This window comes from Triplophysa dalaica, chromosome 7, assembly GCF_015846415.1.
Source record: "Triplophysa dalaica isolate WHDGS20190420 chromosome 7, ASM1584641v1, whole genome shotgun sequence".
NCBI classification, from domain to species: domain Eukaryota; kingdom Metazoa; phylum Chordata; class Actinopteri; order Cypriniformes; family Nemacheilidae; genus Triplophysa; species Triplophysa dalaica.
Window position 1 is genome coordinate 19,915,769 of NC_079548.1, and position 21,863 is coordinate 19,937,631.

The window sequence follows — 21,863 nt, forward strand, 5'->3', positions numbered from 1 at the left end:
TTATTGGATAACAAATGAACACTTTTCAAGTTACGACTTCAATTAATCTGAGTCGCATACCACAAATCATTTTTTATCTAACAGTACATAGGATGAATGTATATTTATAAATGGCTCAAACCAACGTCACTTATTTTTCCAAGTGCACAGACAGAGCAGATTAAAAATAAGTGGTCCCAATGTTTTTTGCAAACGTGTACGTTTTTGGTAGTTCATCGCTCAGAAAGGAAAGACAGACAAATGGCTGCTGGGATACATGGAGAGGAGAGATGCAGCCTGGAGCATTTCAATGGGAGTTGGATGATGTGTGTGTGCAGAGAGGAATAGGACAAAACCGCTCCTGGTTTATGCTGACGCGGAGCACATCTCTCGGTTACAATCTAACACTAATCAATCTGAAGTGAGAATGAGAATATTAGAGAACAACCCGTAACCTGAACTCATTATCACAGCATTGCTTTCACAAAACATTTTGGGTAATTGAAAATCCATATTTTTTCAGATCTTTTACTTTTGATTTCCTGAATGATGGAGCACTGTGACCAGCGATTAATATGAACAAAAAGAAAATTCATATCTATAGATCTAAAACGTAACGCAAAGATAAAGAGACATTATGGGTCAGACATAAAGATAGGCAAGACGAGAGTATATGAATATATTTAATAAGGATCTCTTTCTGTTTATTACACACATCAAAACGATATAAACATATATATAACCACACGGGTTTCAGTATCCTGACAGTAAATGAAAAAGTAGAGCATAATGTAATATGTCCAGCGAAAAGGGAAGATACGATTTTTCTCATAAAATAAAACTCTATACTTACGCAGTATCACATACATAGATTAATCATTGTCAATTGACGTTTAATTTAAAAGTATTTGCCACCATGAGAATAGTTTTTTTTCTCCTCTCGACACTGAATAGGTATTCTTTTTAAATCAGTTTGAGGCAGATGCACCCTCAGCCCACAAGCGCATAGCCTCATTTTCATCTAAATAAGAATCGATCTCTCTTGCTGTGCCACCCCCAGTGCTTCTAACTCTTAACCCCACTCTCCTGCTACACCACCTCCATCCCTACATTAACAGAGAACACTAAATACAAGCCGGGTCTCGTCAGCCTTCAAGCAAAAAAGAGGGAAAAATGACCTCATTTCTAGAGAAACAACCAAAACGGCTTACGAGATCTGAAGAGTTAAAGGTTTCCTCATGGCCCACGCTACTTGAGAACCTTAAAACGTCTGTCTTCAATCTTTTTGATCACAGTGGACCAACTACTCCGAGTGAACTGCTTTGTTCTATCTCAAATATTATTGGCTTGAGAGTTCAGAGAAGGACATGTTTAGTCTTGAGGGCATGGAAATGTGATCTAAACAGATTGAACGCTGAAGTGGAGAAATCATTGGGAAAATCCTGTGAGCTTTCATCTCGCTCAGCAGTCCCGCATTACAGAGAACAAGAGATGGAAGTGTGGGGGGAAGGGGTCAAGCCCATAGAATGGTCACAGGACGCACAGGAATAAACATAATAGAGGCTAAAAGGCACTCAATGAGCTCATGACTGAAGCCCAAAGGCCACCGTCTTTTCTTTAAGCTAATAACCGTGACGTAAAACATAAATACTTTCTCGATATTTGCCCGGGAAACAAGACACCAGTTCATTCAATCATTTTATCATCCGGCCAAAGAAAAAACAGACACAAATCAATGAATGTTAACCCTGGCCAATAAGGACCAGTTAAACGCAGTCGGGGGCTCACAACAGAAATTCTTTTGCAAACGAGTAATAAAGCTACTCTGTATTAAGTAAATCTGCAGGAATTTAATTGTATTTAGAACTACTAAAATATTACAAAGCACTATACAAAAGTTAAAAGTACACAGGTGAAGGAGCGTTGAATAACTAGACTGCCATCTAGTGTTCATATGTGTCTTGTTTAAAAGTTAAAAACTGCATACTACTCCTACAACTGTTCAAACACAACATTTAAAAAATACAACCAGTAAAATGTTTGTCATTTCTTATAACTACTGAAGCAGAAAAAATGTTTACAATGATATTCAGAGACGAAAGAACAAATGTTACAGCAAAATGCATATAAAATTTGTCTTCTGAGATGACATCACTGTACACTAGGATGGGACGCTAGATACGGGTCCTTTAATCAGCTGTCTAACTGGGGATGAGGGGATATTTTGGAATCCAGCCCTGGAAACTGTGGGAAAAACAGGTGTTGAATTTAATAATCATGACCATTACAGTGTTTACATCTGGTCCTATCACAACAGATTGAGTTGCACTACATTTTGTCTTGGGCCATTTAGTGATTTCGCTCTGATAGTCAGTGGGCGGGGTTACACAATGGGGTGCACGTGGAATAACTGGCTATCGCATTGTTTTTAGGACAAACCAATATATGAACTTGGCATGTTTCCTTAATGTCTACGAAATATTAAGGTATTGTTATGTTTTAATACAGTAAAATTATAACATACAGCTCCTTTAACTTCGGGTTCAAAAACAAATTGTTCTCACCCATTCTGGCACTGGTTTCCTTTAGCAAAAGCTGAGAGTTTTCATGGAAAGACAAGAGCTCCCTCATGATACAACACTTAGAGTCCATCTGTGAAGAGATTCTTGCATTTGACAAACACTCTCAAAGCAGGTTTGAGCTTCATATTGAGACATTTTAAGAACAAAATAAATATACTAAAACTATTTTAAACAATTATTTGTAGTTTGAGTACTAAATTCCACATTAAATTCGCAATGTGGGACTACCGTCAGAAGAGGACAAGACAATACAAATTGTCAATAAACCAAATACCATTTTGCTATTAAGAGATGTAGAGCTTTATTATAATAATCACCATACTGTGAATGGACAACACAGAAAGATGACAGGGACAAGATATAATTTCATAGAGTACATTGCGTATTTTAAATGCAAATCAGTGAATTTGGCTATTTATGTTTTTTAATGTATTAATTATAAATGTTTAACTAATTTTCACTGAATGCAAAAAGCTCATGCTTTTATAAACAATGATCTTACCACTAACTCCATGTTTCTTAGCACTTTCTGTTGTCTCATCAGCACTGCCTTGTAGTCAGGTTTACTCTGAATTAGTTGACTCTGTGAAGATTTGGCAAGGCAGGACTGGTCCAGCGGCACTGCTTTCTCTTCTCCACGCTCCACACACCTGCAACGGGACAGCAATGTACACCCTCAGCATGCCATCTTTTCTTAAAAACCCAATTAGTTTTACCTAGGAAACTTTATACATAAACATAGGACCTTATCCACACTAATGTGTTTTCGATTAAAAAAGCATATTTTTCTCTCAGTCTTGGCCTTTCGTCCACACTGAAACAGCGTTTTGTCAAAATAAAAATGAGCTTTTGAAACACGCACTCGAAAGTGGATACATTTGAAAACGTTGTTTTTGCGTTGTAGTGTGGACGAGGGAAACCGAGGGTTTTTAGAACGATGACGTGTTTTTCGTCATGTGACTGTCCTGTTTGATAGCATTAATGTCAGTTTGTGCATACTTTAGATTGCACTTTAATTACTCGCAGTTATTGTTTGGCATCGGAGCATGAGTTCATTTTAACTTTCGCTTTTGCAGCTTTATAGTCTTGTGTTACTCTTAGCAACATCTTTAAGTTAATTTGTTGTCTGTCTATTAAAAAAAAAAGTGTCTTTTCTCCCCTTTCCTGCGACATAATAAGGAAGAAAGAAAATAAACGCCTGACATAAATTACACATGCCTTGAGTTTTACTCATTCTCAGTGCATGGATGGAAGCGTTTTCAGACATTTCAGTGTGGATGGGCAGCGTTTGGGAAACGCTTGAAAATGTTAGTCTGGACGAAGAGTGTTTTAAAATAAAATAACACACTAGTGTAGACAAAGTCTCATTGTGCTCACTTGTCTAGTTCATCAGCTTTGGTCCGGTGTTTGTTTAGAAGGGACTCCCAGGAAATAGTTTCAGCCTGTAACCTACAAGAGTAAAGAGAATGTTTAATAATAGCCATACAATGTAATAGTTAAAACTGAATTGAGTGTGAAATTGTAATAGTGGACTCACAAAATTACCTGTTTATGTCGTCCTGAATGCGTGATGTAATCTCTTTAACAGCAGGGTCACTGGAAAAAGAAATCAGACAAGAGTAAGTGTATTCACATCTGTATTCCAACAATGATTGATTTATGCTATAAACAAAAAAAGACATCCTTCACCTGTCAACACTTGGGAGTGAATTCTGAGTTTCTCTGCTAATCTCTTTAGCCGCAGTGTCCCACTGTTCATGCAAGGATTCAACTGCAAAAGATTACCATGACATATCACATAATGTATTAGACAATTCATTTTTTTAAACAAACAGTTTTCCAGTTTTTTACAAAGTTAAATGACATTACCTTGCGTCTGAAGTGTCTCTATATCTATACCAGGAATAGTGTATAAACTGTTTTTGACCCTCTTCACTGTATTCTATGCAAACAGAAAAGTTAAAAATGAAGAACACGAGTGAATAATGACGAGTATGTAAAAAAAAAAAGAAAACAGTTTATAATAGTCACAATAGTTTCAAATACCTGCATTGCAGCTTTCATAAGCATATCAAGTCTCTCATTATCAGACAGAGAGAGGCTGACAGATTCACACAGGACTAGAAGAAAAAAGCAAAAGCACTCACTTAAACAAAATGAAATAAATGAAGAATATAAAGTCAGCACACAAAGCTACAAAAATACAAGAACATTTTAAATCGATTTTCACAAAACATATAATGTTTCGAGCACACATGCTCTTCATCAGTCAATTGAAAAACACTCATCAGCAACCATTCATAGCCTCAGTTGATTGGATATCTAAAAATCACATGACAAACTGCAACAAAAACAACATTGTTCTGATGATGTTAGCAATTTTTAATTCAAACTAAGTAATTTATACAGGTACAGACATGAAGGTGAGCAAATGATGACAAAATTTTCATTTCTTGGGTGAACTATAACTTTATTATGAAACAATAAAGAAAAATATTATCACCAGGAAAAACAAAACTACAAATAACAAATTTAATAATAAAATCTAGTGACTTTGCACTCACGCTTAGAGGTGCTCTGGAATGTTGGAAGAGAGCGCCGGCCCCTGGATGATCTCCTCCAGGATTTCCTCCGTGAACTTGGTTCTGGAGCAGGTTCCATAATTATAGATTCCCTCACGCCGTCCTCTTCACAGCTCAACTTTGGATCCTTTGACTGATGCTCCTCTCCTAAAGTCTGCATTACTGCAGGAGCAGGAGATGTGCAAGGAGACTTCTGAGGAGGTCCCGAGATGTGGTTACTGTCATGTGGCCGTTTGATCCCATGAGAAACCTCAGAGACCTAGACCAAGATACAATACAAGAGACACACTCTCCCATTCAATATGTGAGGGGTTATTTGATGTGCACGTGTCAAATGTATTAAGGAAACATTTTCAACCAGAAGCAGATAAGATAAGCAGATAGTAAGTTTCCTTTGGTTTAACATTTTAAAATAAAACAACATTCACGTATTGAGCATAATAATCTATGCAAATGACAGCACGTTATAACAATATTATTAAAAAATGAAAGTGAAAACAGATTTACCTTAGTGTTAATGCTGCTATCATCATGCCTAAAGAAGGGATTTTATAACACATTTTATAAAACAATGACAGTGTACTGTGTAGAAATTTACAAAACCTTGTTTGTAACCTCAGATAAAGTGTTTATTTTAATCAACCACAACATTAGTCAATTTGACAAGTTGTTAAATCTCTAACGTTATCGTACTGAGTTGCAGCTGCTTGACAGTTTTTTAAAAGCAGCATTCTAATTAAAGGGACCATCTAAGGAAATGACAATATAAGTGAAAAAAAAACATTTATGACATGAAATCTTATTTAAACAACAAAACACTCACCGCTCGAATACTTCATTCTGAACCTCCGCCATTTTCTTTCAAAGCCCGCGCTCCCTCTGCTATGCCACGCCCACCTCTGCCGCGGTGGCTTACGGGAACTGAAGTCATCTTAGATTTGGACAGCGTTTCGGTCTTCATCCACTCTAAATTAGGTTTTCATTTAGCCGAAATTTATATAAACATTAATTTGATTGATTTTAATAAGATACATTATCTTTTTTGCATAGTCAAAATATAAAACACCGTAAAACAAGACATTTCAAGCAAAATTAGGCTAGAGTAAAGTAATGTTTATACTAAAAAAAAGAAAGAATATGTCTTTAAATGTCAAAAAAACTTAAAAAAAAACTTTTTTTAATAGCTAACCAGTAATATTTCAGCCTGTAACACACACTTAATGTATTTGCAGAAGGTCTTCGGCAGTTGTTTATATATGTTGTCGTCAGATTGTTCTGTGACTGTTTTCGTCATCATATTTAAAGGGATGTTCATTCATGAAACCAACATGATAACTTTTCCTTTTTGTAAATAAGATTTGTTGTTGTGTTTGTTGTCATTTTATCATATAGACCGTTTTTCCAGACTGTTAACTTTGTGTTTGGAACTGTCTAATAATATAACTACTTATATTTTAGTTAATTGATGTTAATATTAATTTAAATTATTATTTTACTTTATGATACTTGTATTAAATAAATATTTGTTGAATGGTTCCTGTAGTTAAACAAACCCTGTGGTACATTGACATCTAGCGGTTGAGCTTGGTATCGGAGTCAGAAATTCAAAATATTGGAGAGTCAAATTGCCAAGTAACAGGTTTTCTAGGTTTCTTTTGCTTGCTTTTAGAAATAATCTACAGGGACTCGATTGTTTGTGAATGTGTACTGTAAATCCAGTGGGGGTCACAAAAGTGCGCATGAGCTGTAACGTTTGTTGATGGAACGTCCCATTTTTGGAACCAACAAGTTGATGATATTTGCAGTCGTATCTATGATTGTAAAGCCTTAAGAAATCATTGTCAAATGGTTTAGCCAAAAATCAAATAATGATTTTATATAGTTAATACCCAAAAACCAAGAATTCATAGAAAAGCAATAAAGGTCTCCTCCACTGAGAAAGATAATAATGATCCTACTATAACATAACCTACTTCAAAAACAGGCCAATATGTATCATTATTACTCATAAAAAGCATTATAGCAGTACCACGGTAAAGTGATGTTATTCGTTATACAATGGTAGTTTGACAGTGAATGACTGAAACATTCATGTACCATATCTTCTGTGGTGTATGTACCAGAAAACTGATACTGGTTATCATTCTCTGCACATTTATTGTAGTGCTATAGAGAAAAATCTATGCAGCTTATTAAAAAAAACACATCAACAAGATTTTTTGATCATTTATGTTTTCACAGATCTGTCTTTTTACAAAATGAAAACATAAAAGAAAAAACAAACAAACACTGAGGTTCGTCTTCAGAACGCCCCTGCCACAGTTGTGTGCTTCAACAGCACTAAAACACACCCTCACCTTCAATGCAATACTGTAGGTTTCTTGGCCATTAGAGTTGAGAGGGTGTCAGTATGAAGATGTCAGTAGAAAACAAAAGTAGCTAAAGGATTAAGCCAGAGCAAAGAAGGAGACAATGAAGAAATGGAAACACTTGGGTGTGTTGTAGTGATGAATCACGCCCTTCTTTTCCATCTGGCAGAGGTTGCCACCACCAGTCAAGTAACATTGTGCTGTAAAGCCAGTTCACAGTCTGGTCACAAGGGGCAGCAGCTGCTTTGGTGACTGTTGGCAATAACAGTTCATTTAAGGCAACCTCAGGGTTCCTTTGCCCAGCAGGAACTGCAAAACTCTATCCACCAGCAGGGCGGCGAAAAAGTCCAGAACTAGAACCTGGGCTATAATTAACTTAAACTGTAAAGAAAAAGAATATAAAAACAGAAGAAATTAGACTTCCTGTACACTATTGAGACATTTAGAAAAAGGTCACTTTGCATATTATAGAATTTATACTGAATTCAAGAAATAGATTTATGCATTTCACATTATAGTTCACTTTTGTATTATGTCGAAGATACCAAGATGGCTTAATTTTAGGTAGGCATTTATAAATGCAATTTTTTTACTATGCATTTATAAATGCCCTATGTTGTTTTTACAACGCATTTATAAATGCTCTATTTTTTTACTATGCATTTATAAATGCTCTATTTTTTTTTACTATGCATTTATAAATGCTCTATTTTTTTTACTATGCATTTATAAATGCTCAATATTTTTTACTATGCATTTATAAATGCTCTATTTTTTTTTACTATGCATTTATAAATGCTCTATTTTTTTTTACTATGCATTTATAAATGCTCAATATTTTTTACTATGCATTTATAAATGCTCAATATTTTTTACTATGCATTTATAAATGCTCAATATTTTTTACTATGCATTTATAAATGCTCTATGCTTTACTATGCATTTAAAAATGCTCTATGTTTTTTTTTACTATGCATTTATAAATGCTCTATTTTTTTACTATGCATTTATAAATGCTCTTTTCTTTTTACTATGCATTTATAAATGCTCTATTTTTTTACTATGCATTTATAAATGCTCTATTTTTTTTACTATGCATTTATAAATGCTCAATATTTTTTACTATGCATTTATAAATGCTCTATGCTTTACTATGCATTTAAAAATGCTTTATGGTTTTTTTTACTATGCATTTATAAATGCTCTTTTTTTACTATGCATTTATAAATGCTCAATATTTTTTACTATGCATTTATAAATGCTCAATATTTTTTACTATGCATTTATAAATGCTCTATGTTTTTTTTTACTATGCATTTATAAATGCTCTATGTTTTTTTTTTACTATGCATTTATAAATGCTCTATGTTTTTTTATGCCACAATTTAAAAATGTTGCCAGACGTCCTGAACTGACATACTGAATCTATGTACTAATCCTAGTAAATACTTCAAAGTTCACAAACTGGGACTCATATAAAGTGTGTGACAGTGCACTGAACTCAATACCTCAGTTGGAATGTCCACTAAGGCAAACTGTTCGTTGAATTCAGGCGATGACCCCGTCAGCAGCCCAACTATGGCGAGCCCTGATATCGCAATGCTATACAGCAAGGGCCGGTTCTCGCTGAGAGACTCCATGAAGGGATGACCCTGACGAAAGCCATGTTGTTAAATTAGCTTATTTAAATTTAGACGTTTTTAAAAGAATGTTCACCCAAAAATCACAAAGTTGTTATACAAACTATCCCATGGCTTTAGAAGACTTTAAATGGTGTATGAATAATATACACAACTTTAACGGAAAGAAACAGACTAGTATGTTTGATCTGTGTAAAAGATAAAATATGTGGAACAACACAAGGGCGAGTAAGCAACAAAATTTTAGGCCAAACTATTCTTCTAAATACAAGTAAACAAGAAACAGGCACTGCTTTAAAACGATAAAATTGATGCGGAAAATATACTACAAGTACCTTATAGTTAATGGCAAATGTAGCCATCTGCATGGCCATGGACATTATGTATACAGTACTGTTTATGAGACTGGGCTCGAACTCTTTGTACAAGTCTGCAAACTGCTCTGACCTGTAGGAGAAAAGAGAGAGAGCGACAACATGACTTGCAAATGTTATAAAAATATAATCAAATCTGAGCAGTGTTATCTAACAAGCAGTGAGCAGTGCAAATCTAACAAGTTTTTAGCACGTCCTACCTATTAAACAAAAGATTGTGGACGCAAGTGTATAGTGCCAAAAATCTTTTCATACCTCGGTGGGCTTCTGCTCTGTGCCCCTTTATAGAGATACACCAGACTGCAGAAGTGAACTGCAAACTGCAGCAGCACCGTCAGGACAGTGTACAGGTTGAAGATGTTTGGTAAAGGCCGCTCTTTAGACAAGGTCTTCAAAGGCTGAGGAACAGAAACGTCAATTTATCACATGTTCGACCACATACAGCTTTATCCAATCATCTGCCATCTCACCTTTGACCTGGAGATAAACAGAAAGCAGCCGGCTAGCAGCAGGCCCTGTAATGTGGCCTGGAAGTCGCTGAATTTCACCCCCTCCAGATAGAGGACAGACTGACTGTACGCGAGGACCAGAGCGTTCAGCGCCAGGATCTTAAACATCTGCAGGGTGGTCACCAGAGTGCAGCGACCTTGTTTTATCACGTGACAGACTGAAAACAGACGGTACTGGTTTGGATGGATTCGATGTTATCGGCAAATAGAGTCAAGAGAGTAAAGCGTTGAACTTACTGCACTGTATGGATGACAGCTTAGAAGTAAACGGAGCAGCGATGGAGGCGTCGCCCAGCTTGACCACTTGAATCTGATCTTCCTCTAATTCTCGTAGTACCTGACTGATCCGTTCCTACAACACGACAGATAAATAAAATAAAAGACACATGTTTATTCAATTCATAGACAGCAGCATTGAAGGTTGAAGTAAATGTGAAATGAAAAGAATAAAGGAATAGTTCTCTAATACTGTACTCACTCGAACGCGGTGGTCACACCAAACCTGAACAATCGTGTTCCATCCTCTTTATTTTTAGTGGAAAGTTTGTTATTTTCGTGCGAAAATCACGCAACAGGGAGTGTCTTCACGTGTCTGGACCCATCAAACAGTAGGTGTCTATAAGCTCTTCGTGCAAATTTCTCGAAATGTTTTAATCTGCGCGGATAAATCCAATTCGCGTATTGCTACTCCACGTTCGTGTGTATTCACATCTTTACATTGGCTTTGTAAGTAATTTACTTGCGCAAATCGCTTTATTTGCGTTTGGTGTGAACACAGCATTCTGCTATTCCAGATATATGACTTCCTTTCTTAGGTTGAACACAAATGAATTTCTATTTAAAAGCAAACTAAATGAATCCAGTGGATTAATGATTCATGAAGTGAAACGATACGTTTGTGAGAGAAAACAATGAATTAAATTTAAATCTGAACAACACACATCAGTGCTAAATTAAAATACGCACATCGGTAACCGTAAATCTCATTGTTCCTTCATGTCTCTTGACAAAACATCACATGACAAAAATGGCCAGATGAAATGGCAGTTTTTATATAGATATATCTTTATGTGACAGAAGAAAGAAAATCATGCACATCTGGGATGTCATGAGGATGAGAGGATTGTCATATTTGGCTAAACTATCCTTTAAAAAAGGTCTGAATGAAACCACCTTTTGTGCAGCGAGCTGTTCCTCCCTCTGTGCTATCAATCTGTGTCTGGCTCCACGTGAACTGAGTTTCATCCCCGAACTCGTGACCGGAAGAGCAGGTTTGGGATCTACAGAGGAACCCTCTTTTTCTTTATTTCTCTTCCTCTTCTCTGGTATCCGCTCTGGGGCGTTGGCCAACAGCGCCACACCTGATAAGCACAAATCCTACATTATGATCCGAGAACACATTGTTTTAACAGTACTGATATAAGTCATGTCTTACCTATGTGGGCATGTTTGAGTGCACCCACATCATTCGTTCCGTCTCCACACATCAACGTAACAAAACCAAGTCCCTTGAGACTAGTTATGACGAATTCCTGCGGACAGGAGCATCAACATGGTTAAACAGGCTAACAACAAGCTTCATGCTATGATGAATCCCAGTCATGAACCGATATATTCAACTATAGCTTTCTTATTTTCTAAGCTTTCTTAAAATGAGAAGCGAAACAAACCTTTTGTTTGGGGCTAACACGAGCAAAGACTCGCACATGAGGAAGCAGGCTGTTCAGCAAACTGGTGTCGAAGGTCAACCTGGCAAGCCCTTCACCCGTTACACAGAGGTCATATCGGCTGATCAGATCTGGGACTGATGAATGAGGTAGAGGAAGCTGCACACTGCCGTCTATAGATTCCCACTGCCAATCGGCTGCTGGACACACAGTTTAAAGGAGTCAGAGCGGTTTTAGTTACATTATTTCAGCAGACAGACTTCGTGAGATGTGACACCCACCTTGACTGGGACCCTGCTGTAGTACGAGCGTGTGCTCTTTCTGGATAAAATGTAGCTCTCTGGCCACATGACAAGCAGTTAAAGGGTTGTCACCTGTTATCATAACAACCTGCGGAATAAGACGGATATTAGATCACCCCTACGAGAAACACAAGTGGACCAATCAATGGAAAACATAATACACATGTATACAAGTCCTTTTAAGACACAAAAAATATGCCAGCAGGGGACTATGAGCCAGAGCCCAGATAGCAGTTCTACATGTGTTGCGGTGGGACGTAGCTTAATTTAAAGTGATAGTTAACCCGTAACAGAACATTTCATCGTTATTTTCAAAACTGTATATCTTTCTTTCTTCGGAAAAACACGAAAGAAGATATTTTGAAGGAAGTTGGTAACCGAACAGCACTGACCCTCATTCACTTCTATTGTGTGGACACAAAACCAATGCACGTTAATGGGGTCCTGATAATAACATTTTCAAATATCTTTTTTTGTGTCCAGCAGAAGAAAGAAAGTTATACAGGTTTGAAATGACAAGTCCATTAAAAATATAGCGATATATAGAATATATCCAATTTTACAACCGTTACACACTGGGATGTCATATTACAAATACAATATAACATAGCAGCATGAATAAATACTTTAATATACTATATTATTTACTATTGTAAACTAGTAAATTGTAGATGATTTGTTGTGCATTGCAGTAATTATACTATAGTACACTATAATTTCTAACGTATACATTGCAATATACTAAATAAGTATTAAACTCAATTAGAATAAAACATTGATTATATTTACTATTTAAATATAATCTTTTATTTTATGTAGGAGTGCACATAATTCACATGAAATCCTTTCAAACAACATATATCTTTCTGTATTCTATTCTATTATTAATATACATTACTACCAAAACAAAATGCAACACGGGGGCCTAGAGGCTTTTTGGGGTTATACCTTTGAAGTTTGTAAAGTTCTGACCTACGATATATTTGATATATTGTAATTGAACTGTTTTTTTGTATTATTTATTTGTAACCCCAGGTAGTAAAAGTTTGGACATACTTGACATGACCTTCCATATCTACAATACTTCAATGACTTGGATTAAATGCTTTTTTTCATTTCAGAGAGACAAATAACTATGCCACTGGACAGAATGCTCTGACATTCCTTCAATTCTTTTCAAAACGAATGCAGAAAACAGTAATAAACATATTTATGCATTATTATAGAGTTAATGTACTCACATGGTGTGAGGCCTCTTGTATCTCTCTGATAACAGATTTGCTGTCGTTCTTGAGCGGGCAGGACACCACCATGAATCCTGCAAAGCGCAGGTGACACTCCAGCATATCACGGGTCACTTCTCTCACCTGCGTAGAGACGGATAGAGAGAGAGTGCCTTGAATAACACCTCAGGTCTTGTGTTTCTAATATTTAGAAACAGTCATTCACTGAGCAATACCTGCTGATGGTTCAGATAGCCCATCTCTTTGTATCCCAACGCGAGAACTCTCGCTCCCTCTCGTGACATCTCTCTGTGCACCTCATCGTAACTGTCCGGACGCTCGGAGAACTAAAACACAATGTTTGTAAATATACAAAGAACTATTTCACGGTATGGTGAAATCTAACAAGAGTAAGAGATCACATGCTCACCATGTTCCTCAGTGTCTCCGGAGCTCCTTTAACAGTGGAGATATAGCAGAGCTCCGTGGAGCCTAGACGCTCGTACGACCCCAACACAGACATCCTCTTCAGAGAGCTGGCGAAATGAAACCTCTGATGAATCTTCAGCCCTGGAGTCTTTATACTGCGAGGAAACACCTTCTCATCTAAACAGAAGGACAAAACCATGCAAGTCCAAAAATGACCATCATTTCTCAAGGGATTTGTATGTAAACCTATAAAGACGAATGGAGACCTTTTGTGAGTGTCCAGTCTGCTGCGGTCAGCATAGCCTTCTCCAGCGGGTCACCCACCAGCAGTCCATCATCCAGCGTGACCAGAGAATGACACGTGGCCACCACCCTGTGCGTCTCCACCGGGATCTCTGACACTGGTGTCAATTCCTTACCTTCTCTAAAGATTGGGAAAGACCAGAGTGAATGAGAATTACCCCAAATGCCTTTCTTTTCACACTAGGGTAAAGAATAAAGAGCATACCTAAGCCCTGCTACACCTCGAACTACCAAGCTGTCACTTGTTAGTGTTCCGGTTTTGTCAAAGCAGCAAATCTCCACCTTCCCTGCGAACGGGATCCTGAAAGGTTCAGTGCAAAACACGTCTGTTGGAGGGAGAAGAAATTGGAGAGTAAGCGTGAGATGGAAAACAATGAGATGATCATAGGGATGTAACATTCAATTGAGCCGATTGAAAATCGAGGAGATAATATGTGAAGATTCAAGTCGGTTGAGATGTTAAATGAATCGCGATACATTTTTAACATTTTTAACATTTTTATTTTAACCAAAAATTGTGCAGCATTTGAGGAACATCAAAAGCGCACTTGTCATTTTTAGTTTATCTCAATTCTATCTCAACTCACAAAACAATTGTGAGATCAGTGAATCGCATTGTGTGGTGAGCCGAGTGAAATGTTACATCTCTAGTTGATAATATAAATATGTTGTTATTGTGGACTCACAGAGTTTGGCCAGAGCTATAAGAGATGTGTTAACAGCCAATGAGAGCTCTATGGGTAATTCAGGTGGCACAACAGAAGTGAGAATAAGAGTACACTCCAGAAACAACTTATATTTGTTCCTGCTCAGGTCCTTTGTGCCTGAAAAAGAGGGAGAAAAATGAGTCTACATAGTATACTTTGACATTCTGTCAATTTAAAATCCAATTTAAAGTTTATTTTTAAACAAATAAACTAAATAAATATTTCAGATTTAATTTTTCAATCAATAAACATTTAAGGTTCTGCCCTATTTGAAGGATTAACAATTTAATAAAATGTAATAATATAGGATTACTAAATAAAATGTAAGCAAATCTGTGCAAAAAAAAGGAAAGAAATGCACAAAATAAGTACTCACCCTCCACCCAAACATACACAGCAGCAGCAATGGCAAAAACCAACAGGAAGAGGATAAATATAAACGTCTCAAGGTTGTTCGCCGTCACCCTCTTCACTCCGAACAGAATCGTTCTCAACAATTTGCCCTGAACAGAAAACATCAACAAGTTCAGACATTTTTGAGGTAGAAAACATTGCTCAAATAAAAGCACCGTATCAATCGCCTCACCTGAGAAGTGTAGAATCCTGTCCGTAAAACGTAAGCCACACAACCGTTGTCAACAGCTGTGGAAAGAGACATTTGTGCTATTTCATTAATTTCATATTAACCCAGAGGTGGAAATCTGACATCTGTGTCTGTGTGTACTGACGTTTTAGGCCTATACTAGCTCGCAGAGGTGGGCTGTGCTGAACCACTTTGGTTCCACCTGAGATAACGTGCAGACGGGAATCAACCTGCGGGTCCAGAATCCTCTCAGGGTCCAGGTCCTCCACAGGCTCCTACAGATATGACACAGTCAAAGTTACACAGTGTCCAGATGAGTAGAGATCTGGTGGTGATGATGATGATGTGGACTCACCTTCATCTGAGGAACTGACTCTCCTGTGAGCATGGCCTCATCCACAATACACCGGCCTCTCAGCAGAAGAACATCACAGGGAACCAGGTTATCCTGAGGAGAACGCCCTGTGAGAGAAACAGTTGCTCAATGAAATCCTTGTCGACATAAGAACACTTTAAAAAAAGAAAGACACAGTTCCTCTGACTACAATATGGCCATATATCAGCATCTTTAGTGCTTAATCCTGTGCACACGTCAGTAATTTACAGGAGTGACAACTGCATTGTACTAACAAATGAACTCTGGAAAAGCACAGGTAGTGACAACTCCTAAATCTATACTTTCGCAGATTTTGACACGGGCTAGCCACTCTCACAAGCCCTTCGCTAAAGTGACAGTGTTGCCAGATCTTCCTAGAAAAACAGCAAACAGAGAGAAACACAAAATTGTTGATAACTCATAAAACCAAAAAAATCTTGAATATCCACTTAATATCCACTTAAATAACAACAGTTATTTAGAGGATTTTTTTCACTCCACATTGTGACTCCTGAATTTTTGCAGTGTGGACGTGGCCAATAACTTGAATATCAAACCAGGTGGTAAACAAATGATGCTTAAGTTTTTCTTTTTGTCATTACTTTAACCTGTAATTTGATTAACCACACTGGCACGAAGGTCATATTAAGTGGCAATATGAACCAACAACTTATTTTAGGATTTACCTATATTCATAAGGTTACAAAAAAGAAAGAAAACTAAACTAGATGTGCTTCTGTACCAGTGTTTACATCTTGCAAAGTAATCATTGCACTTCCCGTTTCAGTTTTTTATAGATTGTTTTATTGAACTCACATGCTGGCCCAAAGTTAATGTCCGGCCTATATAACAATTTATTTACAATTAGTATATAATAATTATAAAAAAATATATATATAATAACTAATATTCATTAATATTACTATTTTATTGTTTAATAATTGTATTAAATTAAAACTACTCAACAGTGACACTTTGTGGTGGTCTACAGGAAGTTTGTTTATGTTGTTGCTGCTGAAACAGTCTATACATTACACATATGTAAGCACAAAATACAACCAACAGAACATTTAGATCTGAATCGAAAGGTCAAACGCATGTCTTTAAGACTTAATTATATATAAAGAAAATAAAGAAAATGTAACAGGACATACTTCTGACCCATTATCGTTTATGTCGTATACATTGGTCTGTAAGTTTCTTTCTGTGAAATCTTTTGCTTGCTAAATGTTTTTTATTTCTTTCAAATGAAAGCCACCAAATATCTAATGTAATCCAGTCACATTTAAATGTTCACCATTTGTTCTGTTCAACTTTGCAGCTGAATTGCTCAACTTCCTACTAGGAAAACTTGAAACTTTTTTAAACATAGTGCAGAAATGAGAACTTGAAATATGAAACGCAGGTGTATCATAAAAAGCAGCTTAAAAACCATGAAGGAGCTTTTCTGTTGCTAATGTAATAAAAAAAATGTAAGTAGTGTATAGCATTGTTTAAAATGTTTATCTCCAAGCATTGGTTGCTAGGAGAGTTATTTGCCAACAACTAAGCAACTCCAAGGCTAATGCTAGCTGCTTATTTGATTCAGTATACATGGCTAAAAACTTTGTGAGGCTTTATGGTGTCATAGATATAAAGGAGTAGTTCACCTTCAAAATGAAAATTCTGTCATCATTTACACGCCGCCCTCTTGTCGTTTCAAACCTGTATGGCTTTGTTTCTTTCTACAGTACACAGAAGAAGATATTTTGGAAACTGTTTGTTAAAGCCCCCCCCTTAACTTCTATTGTATGGACACAAAACATTTTTTTTCATAATATCTTCTTCTGTGTTCTGCTGAAGAAAGAAAATCATACAGGTTCGAAATGATGAGAGGCCATGTAAATGATGACAGAATTTTCATTTTGAAAGTGAAATACTTCATAATGTATAAAACTCACCAACTGAGACAATGTCTCCAGGGACCAGTTCATCACTAGAAACAGGCCTCCATTTTCTGTTCCGATACACCTGTTAAAAATAAACAAATCTTTCATGAATCACTTCATTCTACATATGCAATATTTTGCTGTAGATGTAATATGTGTAGATGTATTAGATGTTAAAAAAATAAATGTTCTCAAATAGCTCATTCTTGAAGAACCTGTAATATCAATTGAAGTTTCTATAGAGAGAAAGATACTTTTCTGCTACAAAAACCTTTAGTTGTGTCAGGACGGTGTATTTTTACAAATGCAACCAAAAACCTATTTCTATAAAATATAAAATGACCTGGATCATGTAAGGTTTGTTTCCCATCCTGCGGATCTCTGACATATTCCTCATCTGCTGCTGCACCAGAGACGCTTCAAACGCCACCAACATGAAGAGTGTAAAAACACTGTAATACCAGTATTCATCCAAACACCACAGACCCACACAAAACACCTGCAAGGAACACAAAATACACTGAAATTCACACACAAGTAGTCTTCTATAAAAGAGAACATGCATTGACGACACCAAGAGTAAACATTTGACAAATAAAACATCATCCTCCACAAGCATACCTGGAAGACGAAAAAAGGGGCTGTAGCTCTTTCTCTGAAGAGCTCCAGGAAGTCCGGCACCATCATCTCCGCACGGTTTGTTCCATAACACTTCTCCGCAGCCCGCAACTGAGACTCCTCCTGGTAGCCTTTCCAGTTCTGGAAGTAACTCATGGGGTGGTTGATTGGAAACGTCACCGGCAGAAAGCATCTCTTTTCCTTGCTGTCAAACACGTAGCGGATCTTTTGAAACTCGAAGCACAGAATTTCTTCTCCATCCTCTTCCTGTCCGAAAAAACGAGACATTTAGGTATTCAACTGTTATAAAATATAATCAAGACGTCACAGACCTTTTAACAAATGAGTCATCGCTTTTTTGCATTGTTTGTGGGTTTCTTTAACCAGTGTTTACATCGTGCGAAGTGACTGGACCATGAAGAATAAAGATCTCACCTTATCCCTCAGCAAAGGCACTAATTCGGCTGAGCCGTTGTTTGGTGTCGGTATGACTTTTGCAAAGGTAGCTTTGCCTGGATCAGACTCCTGTTCAAAACAGAAGAGTCTTATTCTCATGACCTTCTGCACAACAGCTCTGAATCTGGGATGTCCCAGACATTTAACAGAGCAATAAAATAAATCAACAATGTTACTACTCAAATTCATTGTGTACATCCTCCCAAAAATCACGCTGATGTTATTCATTACCTTGGAACAGGTGAGCCAGCAGTGCGCGTGCACGGACCAGTAGCCAGACAGCATCGTCAGGACGTGCGCGATCCCGATAGCGGCGAGCGCTAGCAGGCCGGCCTCGACGTACTCGGAAGCACCGTAAACTCCAAACCACATATAGAAACAGCCCGGGTAGAGGAGCAAGAAGGGATACACCGTACCGTGCAGAACGCGTGGCCTGCGGCTGTGTAGTGAGACTGATCGCACCAGTTCATCGCTGTGCGCTCGCGTCTGAGCGTCCACCGGCCCGTTAACGCCGTCCGCTGCCATATTTCCCTCTTTTTTGGCTTCATCCATTCTGCAGTAAGCCTTCCTCCGGCGACCCTCCTACTCTCCACCTCCTCCTTACAGGCGCGGATGGTATAAAGGCAGCTTCGCACCGTCCTGTCGTCTGCACACTGTACAGAATTCTGAAAATTTCAGACACATACGACAGGTTCCGCATACGCAAGCACGTTAGAGAGTGACGCAACTTCCGGTACATATCATTGCATAAACTCTTTTTTTTAATGATATCTGTTTTACATTATGTATATCATACTGTAGTGTATGTCTTTATATGGCACGTTATTTAATACATTATTTATTTTACCGGGATATATGCCCACTCGTATTTATCGGTAACTTTTCTTTTGTTTTTACAAAAATACAGTTTGGTTTTCATTAAAACGTATAATTTCAGTGTTTTGTGCTGTGGTTATCTTATCAAGTTATTTGATTTATTTAGATGTATATAGTTGATTTATTTCGCTGTGAGAAATGCACATTTTTATATATTTGTTAAAAAAATTACTGTATGGAAGCCACGCCTGTTTTCGGATGCTGTCATGAAAAACCAATAAGATTAGCGTTGGTGGATATACTGACCAATCAAATCCCGCCGGCGGGAGTGCGGATGTTCTTTTTGGCCGGCATGTGCTAGATCTACAACAGAGTGTAACCTTCAAGGAGAAGCGTGGAAAACATAGCCGTTCAAAATGTAAGTTGTGCTGTGCATTAACAGCTGTCTGTTAAATACTCGTTTCTCATATTATCTTTGTTTTGTCGAAACACGGCGACAGCATTAATGTAATTGTTTGATAACAATTGTGGCCTTGTTTAAAGATAGGTTAGTCGAAAGGAGTACGATAAGTGTTGTAAATAAATGACACTGAAAACTCATTCGGTGAAATAATTGTAAATACCTTTGCATCGTTGAACTTCTGCCCTTCATTGACATAGACAGTAAGGAGAGTAAAACGTCAAGCATCTTTTTAACCTAATAACAGGCAGGCGGCAATGGAGATCTCAACCAAATACTGTCAAAAGGAGCTGGAAGAATACGGCTCATGCGTTGCCTCCAATCCATCGTCATGGCAACAGAAGTGTCAAGACTTGAAGCTGAAGGTTGCACAGTGTACTTCATCTCAGTATGTTTATTTCCATATTTTTAAATCAGTTTTACAAAACACATTTAATAACTATTTCAAAATGTGAAAAATAAATGGGTTTGTATTTTAATTCCTCCTCTTTTTCTTGCTTCTCAATGCAGTCCAGTGATAAGAAAGATACAAGCAGATTGTGCTGATCAGTTTTCATTGTTCGAACGTTGTCTGCGAGAGAACCAGAGCTCTGCTGAAACATGCCAACCTCACATCGCCCGCTTCTTGGCCTGCGCAGAGACCGTAGACATTTCAGAACTAGGTGAGCAGTGAAGTCTGCGTGGTTCTTGAATTACGTCTAAAATGCGGCCTAAAAATATATGAATATACAAGCATGACAGCTTGAATTCTAACAAAGTTATATGAATTTACGACTGTGAGTGCGAGCATGAATCCAAAGATTTATAAATGTTGTTTTTTTTCAACAGCAAACAGTGCGCCTCAGCCCACGTAGATGCCTGCCTTTTGTCACTGTTTCATCTAATGAAGACAAAACACAGGTGTTTTTATACTTTAATACAGGAGGGAAATGGGTTATGGAAATGTTTATTATTTTTAAGAATTGCAACACAGAGAAACAAGGACAAACAGACCTCGATATTTTGCACACTTTCTTTCAAGCTTTTTGAAGTTTTCTTCTCGAAGTTTTCCAACTATTTATGAGGTAAATAATTTTAAAAACTTGCCATGAAGATGCAATAAAATGTGTTTTTATCTATTTTTAGCTGTATGGCTCCATCTGTTGTACTGAAGATTTTTCCTGTTACAACTAATGCTATTGAGCAGGATTTAATATTTAATTGTTGAATATGTGTGTTACAACAGTATGTCATTTAAGGTAAAAAATCCTTGACTTCAAAGAATTTTTCCATGTGATTATTATGGGTTCGTCGTTTTCAATAAAATATTCTTCATATTCCATGAAATGTAAAAATCAGGGAAAGTGCTATCTGAAGAAGAAGAAGAAGAAGAAGAAGAGAGTTCTTCCAGCGCACTGATAATCAGTGTTGGGTAAATTACTCTGAAAAAGTAACTAATTACTAGTTACTAATTACATATTGAATAGCGTAATTAGTTTACTGTACAAATAACTCTCTCCAAAAAGTATTTAATTCCTTATTTCTAATTACTTTCTATATCCTTCATCAACCTTGATGAATACATAGTATTATTAACTGAGTATTACAAAAGTGATAATTATACATTAAAGCACAGATTTTAAAGTTAGACTTTAAGTTTTAATGTCAGTTCCACTATTGCACAGTCATATATTTTACACAAAGTATTTAGATTAATCACATCAGAAGTAACTAATTAAATTACAAAAAATTCGAGTTATCCCTTACTTTACTTTTTCAAGGGAAAAGTAATTAAATTACAGTAACTAGTTACACCCAACACAGCTGATAATAGAATGTTATATATGTTATAATTGTTATTTTGGGACGAGGATAAAAACAATTAGGTTTTACATAATCTAAATAACATGGACATATTTAAAAAATTAGGTTTACATAATCTAAATAAATGGACATATTTAAAATCATAATTTTCCCTAAG

The 21,863-nt window shown here is 36.8% G+C and overlaps 3 protein-coding genes across 4 annotated transcripts; 1 reads left to right on the top strand and 2 right to left on the bottom strand.

Annotated features, from left to right (window-relative positions):
- Positions 1 to 653: 653 nt before the first annotated feature.
- On the bottom strand, positions 654 to 6,014 carry LOC130426465 (kinetochore-associated protein DSN1 homolog). Its single transcript, XM_056753267.1, has 11 exons — positions 5,967 to 6,014; positions 5,651 to 5,678; positions 5,126 to 5,402; positions 4,608 to 4,681; positions 4,431 to 4,503; positions 4,251 to 4,332; positions 4,107 to 4,157; positions 3,939 to 4,010; positions 3,064 to 3,211; positions 2,544 to 2,631; positions 654 to 2,223 (listed from the first exon to the last, which is right to left on the bottom strand). Exons 1-11 carry the CDS (start codon positions 5,996 to 5,998, stop codon positions 2,141 to 2,143), a joined length of 1,008 nt encoding a protein of 335 aa, XP_056609245.1. The 5' UTR covers positions 5,999 to 6,014; the 3' UTR covers positions 654 to 2,140.
- A 1,340-nt stretch (positions 6,015 to 7,354) lies between these two features.
- On the bottom strand, positions 7,355 to 19,447 carry atp13a1 (ATPase 13A1). Of its 2 annotated transcripts, none has more exons than XM_056753685.1 (25): positions 18,859 to 19,447; positions 18,607 to 18,696; positions 18,175 to 18,438; positions 17,897 to 18,052; positions 17,566 to 17,635; positions 15,605 to 15,711; positions 15,395 to 15,524; positions 15,253 to 15,308; positions 15,043 to 15,169; positions 14,646 to 14,783; positions 14,165 to 14,285; positions 13,923 to 14,080; positions 13,658 to 13,833; positions 13,464 to 13,574; positions 13,246 to 13,371; positions 11,984 to 12,092; positions 11,706 to 11,899; positions 11,471 to 11,567; positions 11,209 to 11,396; positions 10,273 to 10,387; positions 9,997 to 10,193; positions 9,782 to 9,924; positions 9,488 to 9,599; positions 9,021 to 9,164; positions 7,355 to 7,893 (listed from the first exon to the last, which is right to left on the bottom strand). In XM_056753685.1, the coding sequence occupies exons 1-25, from the start codon at positions 19,177 to 19,179 to the stop codon at positions 7,786 to 7,788; spliced, it is 3,558 nt and encodes a 1,185-aa protein (XP_056609663.1). In that variant the 5' UTR covers positions 19,180 to 19,447; the 3' UTR covers positions 7,355 to 7,785. The 2 variants fall into 2 exon arrangements, with proteins under 2 accessions (XP_056609663.1, XP_056609662.1); XM_056753684.1 differs by having other exon boundaries at positions 11,706 to 11,902.
- Positions 19,448 to 19,639: 192 nt separating this feature from the next.
- LOC130426759 (coiled-coil-helix-coiled-coil-helix domain-containing protein 5) lies at positions 19,640 to 21,187 on the top strand. The gene is made up of 4 exons (XM_056753686.1): positions 19,640 to 19,861; positions 20,151 to 20,291; positions 20,414 to 20,565; positions 20,732 to 21,187. Coding segments are annotated over exons 1-4 (321 nt in total). The 5' UTR covers positions 19,640 to 19,859; the 3' UTR covers positions 20,758 to 21,187.
- The last annotated feature ends 676 nt before the right edge of the window (positions 21,188 to 21,863 follow it).

Excerpts from the sequence above, each read along its gene's own strand:
- LOC130426465 (XM_056753267.1), bottom strand. The coding sequence starts at position 5,998 with ATGGCGGAGGTTCAGAATGAAGTATTCGAGCG. Across the intron at positions 5,403-5,650 it reads ATAGCAGCATTAACACTAAG|GTCTCTGAGGTTTCTCATGG; the intron begins GTAAATCTGTTT and ends ATCTTGGTCTAG. Across the intron at positions 4,011-4,106 it reads ATTCAGGACGACATAAACAG|GTTACAGGCTGAAACTATTT; the intron begins GTAATTTTGTGA and ends TTACTCTTGTAG.
- atp13a1 (XM_056753684.1), bottom strand. The coding sequence starts at position 19,179 with ATGGATGAAGCCAAAAAAGAGGGAAATATGGCAGCGGACGGCGTTAAC. Across the intron at positions 11,903-11,983 it reads ACAGCAGGGTCCCAGTCAAG|CAGCCGATTGGCAGTGGGAA; the intron begins GTGGGTGTCACA and ends CTGTGTGTCCAG. Across the intron at positions 9,925-9,996 it reads TGTTTATCTCCAGGTCAAAG|CCTTTGAAGACCTTGTCTAA; the intron begins GTGAGATGGCAG and ends TCTGTTCCTCAG.
- LOC130426759 (XM_056753686.1), top strand. Across the intron at positions 20,292-20,413 it reads GCACAGTGTACTTCATCTCA|TCCAGTGATAAGAAAGATAC; the intron begins GTATGTTTATTT and ends TTCTCAATGCAG. Across the intron at positions 20,566-20,731 it reads CGTAGACATTTCAGAACTAG|CAAACAGTGCGCCTCAGCCC; the intron begins GTGAGCAGTGAA and ends TTTTTTCAACAG.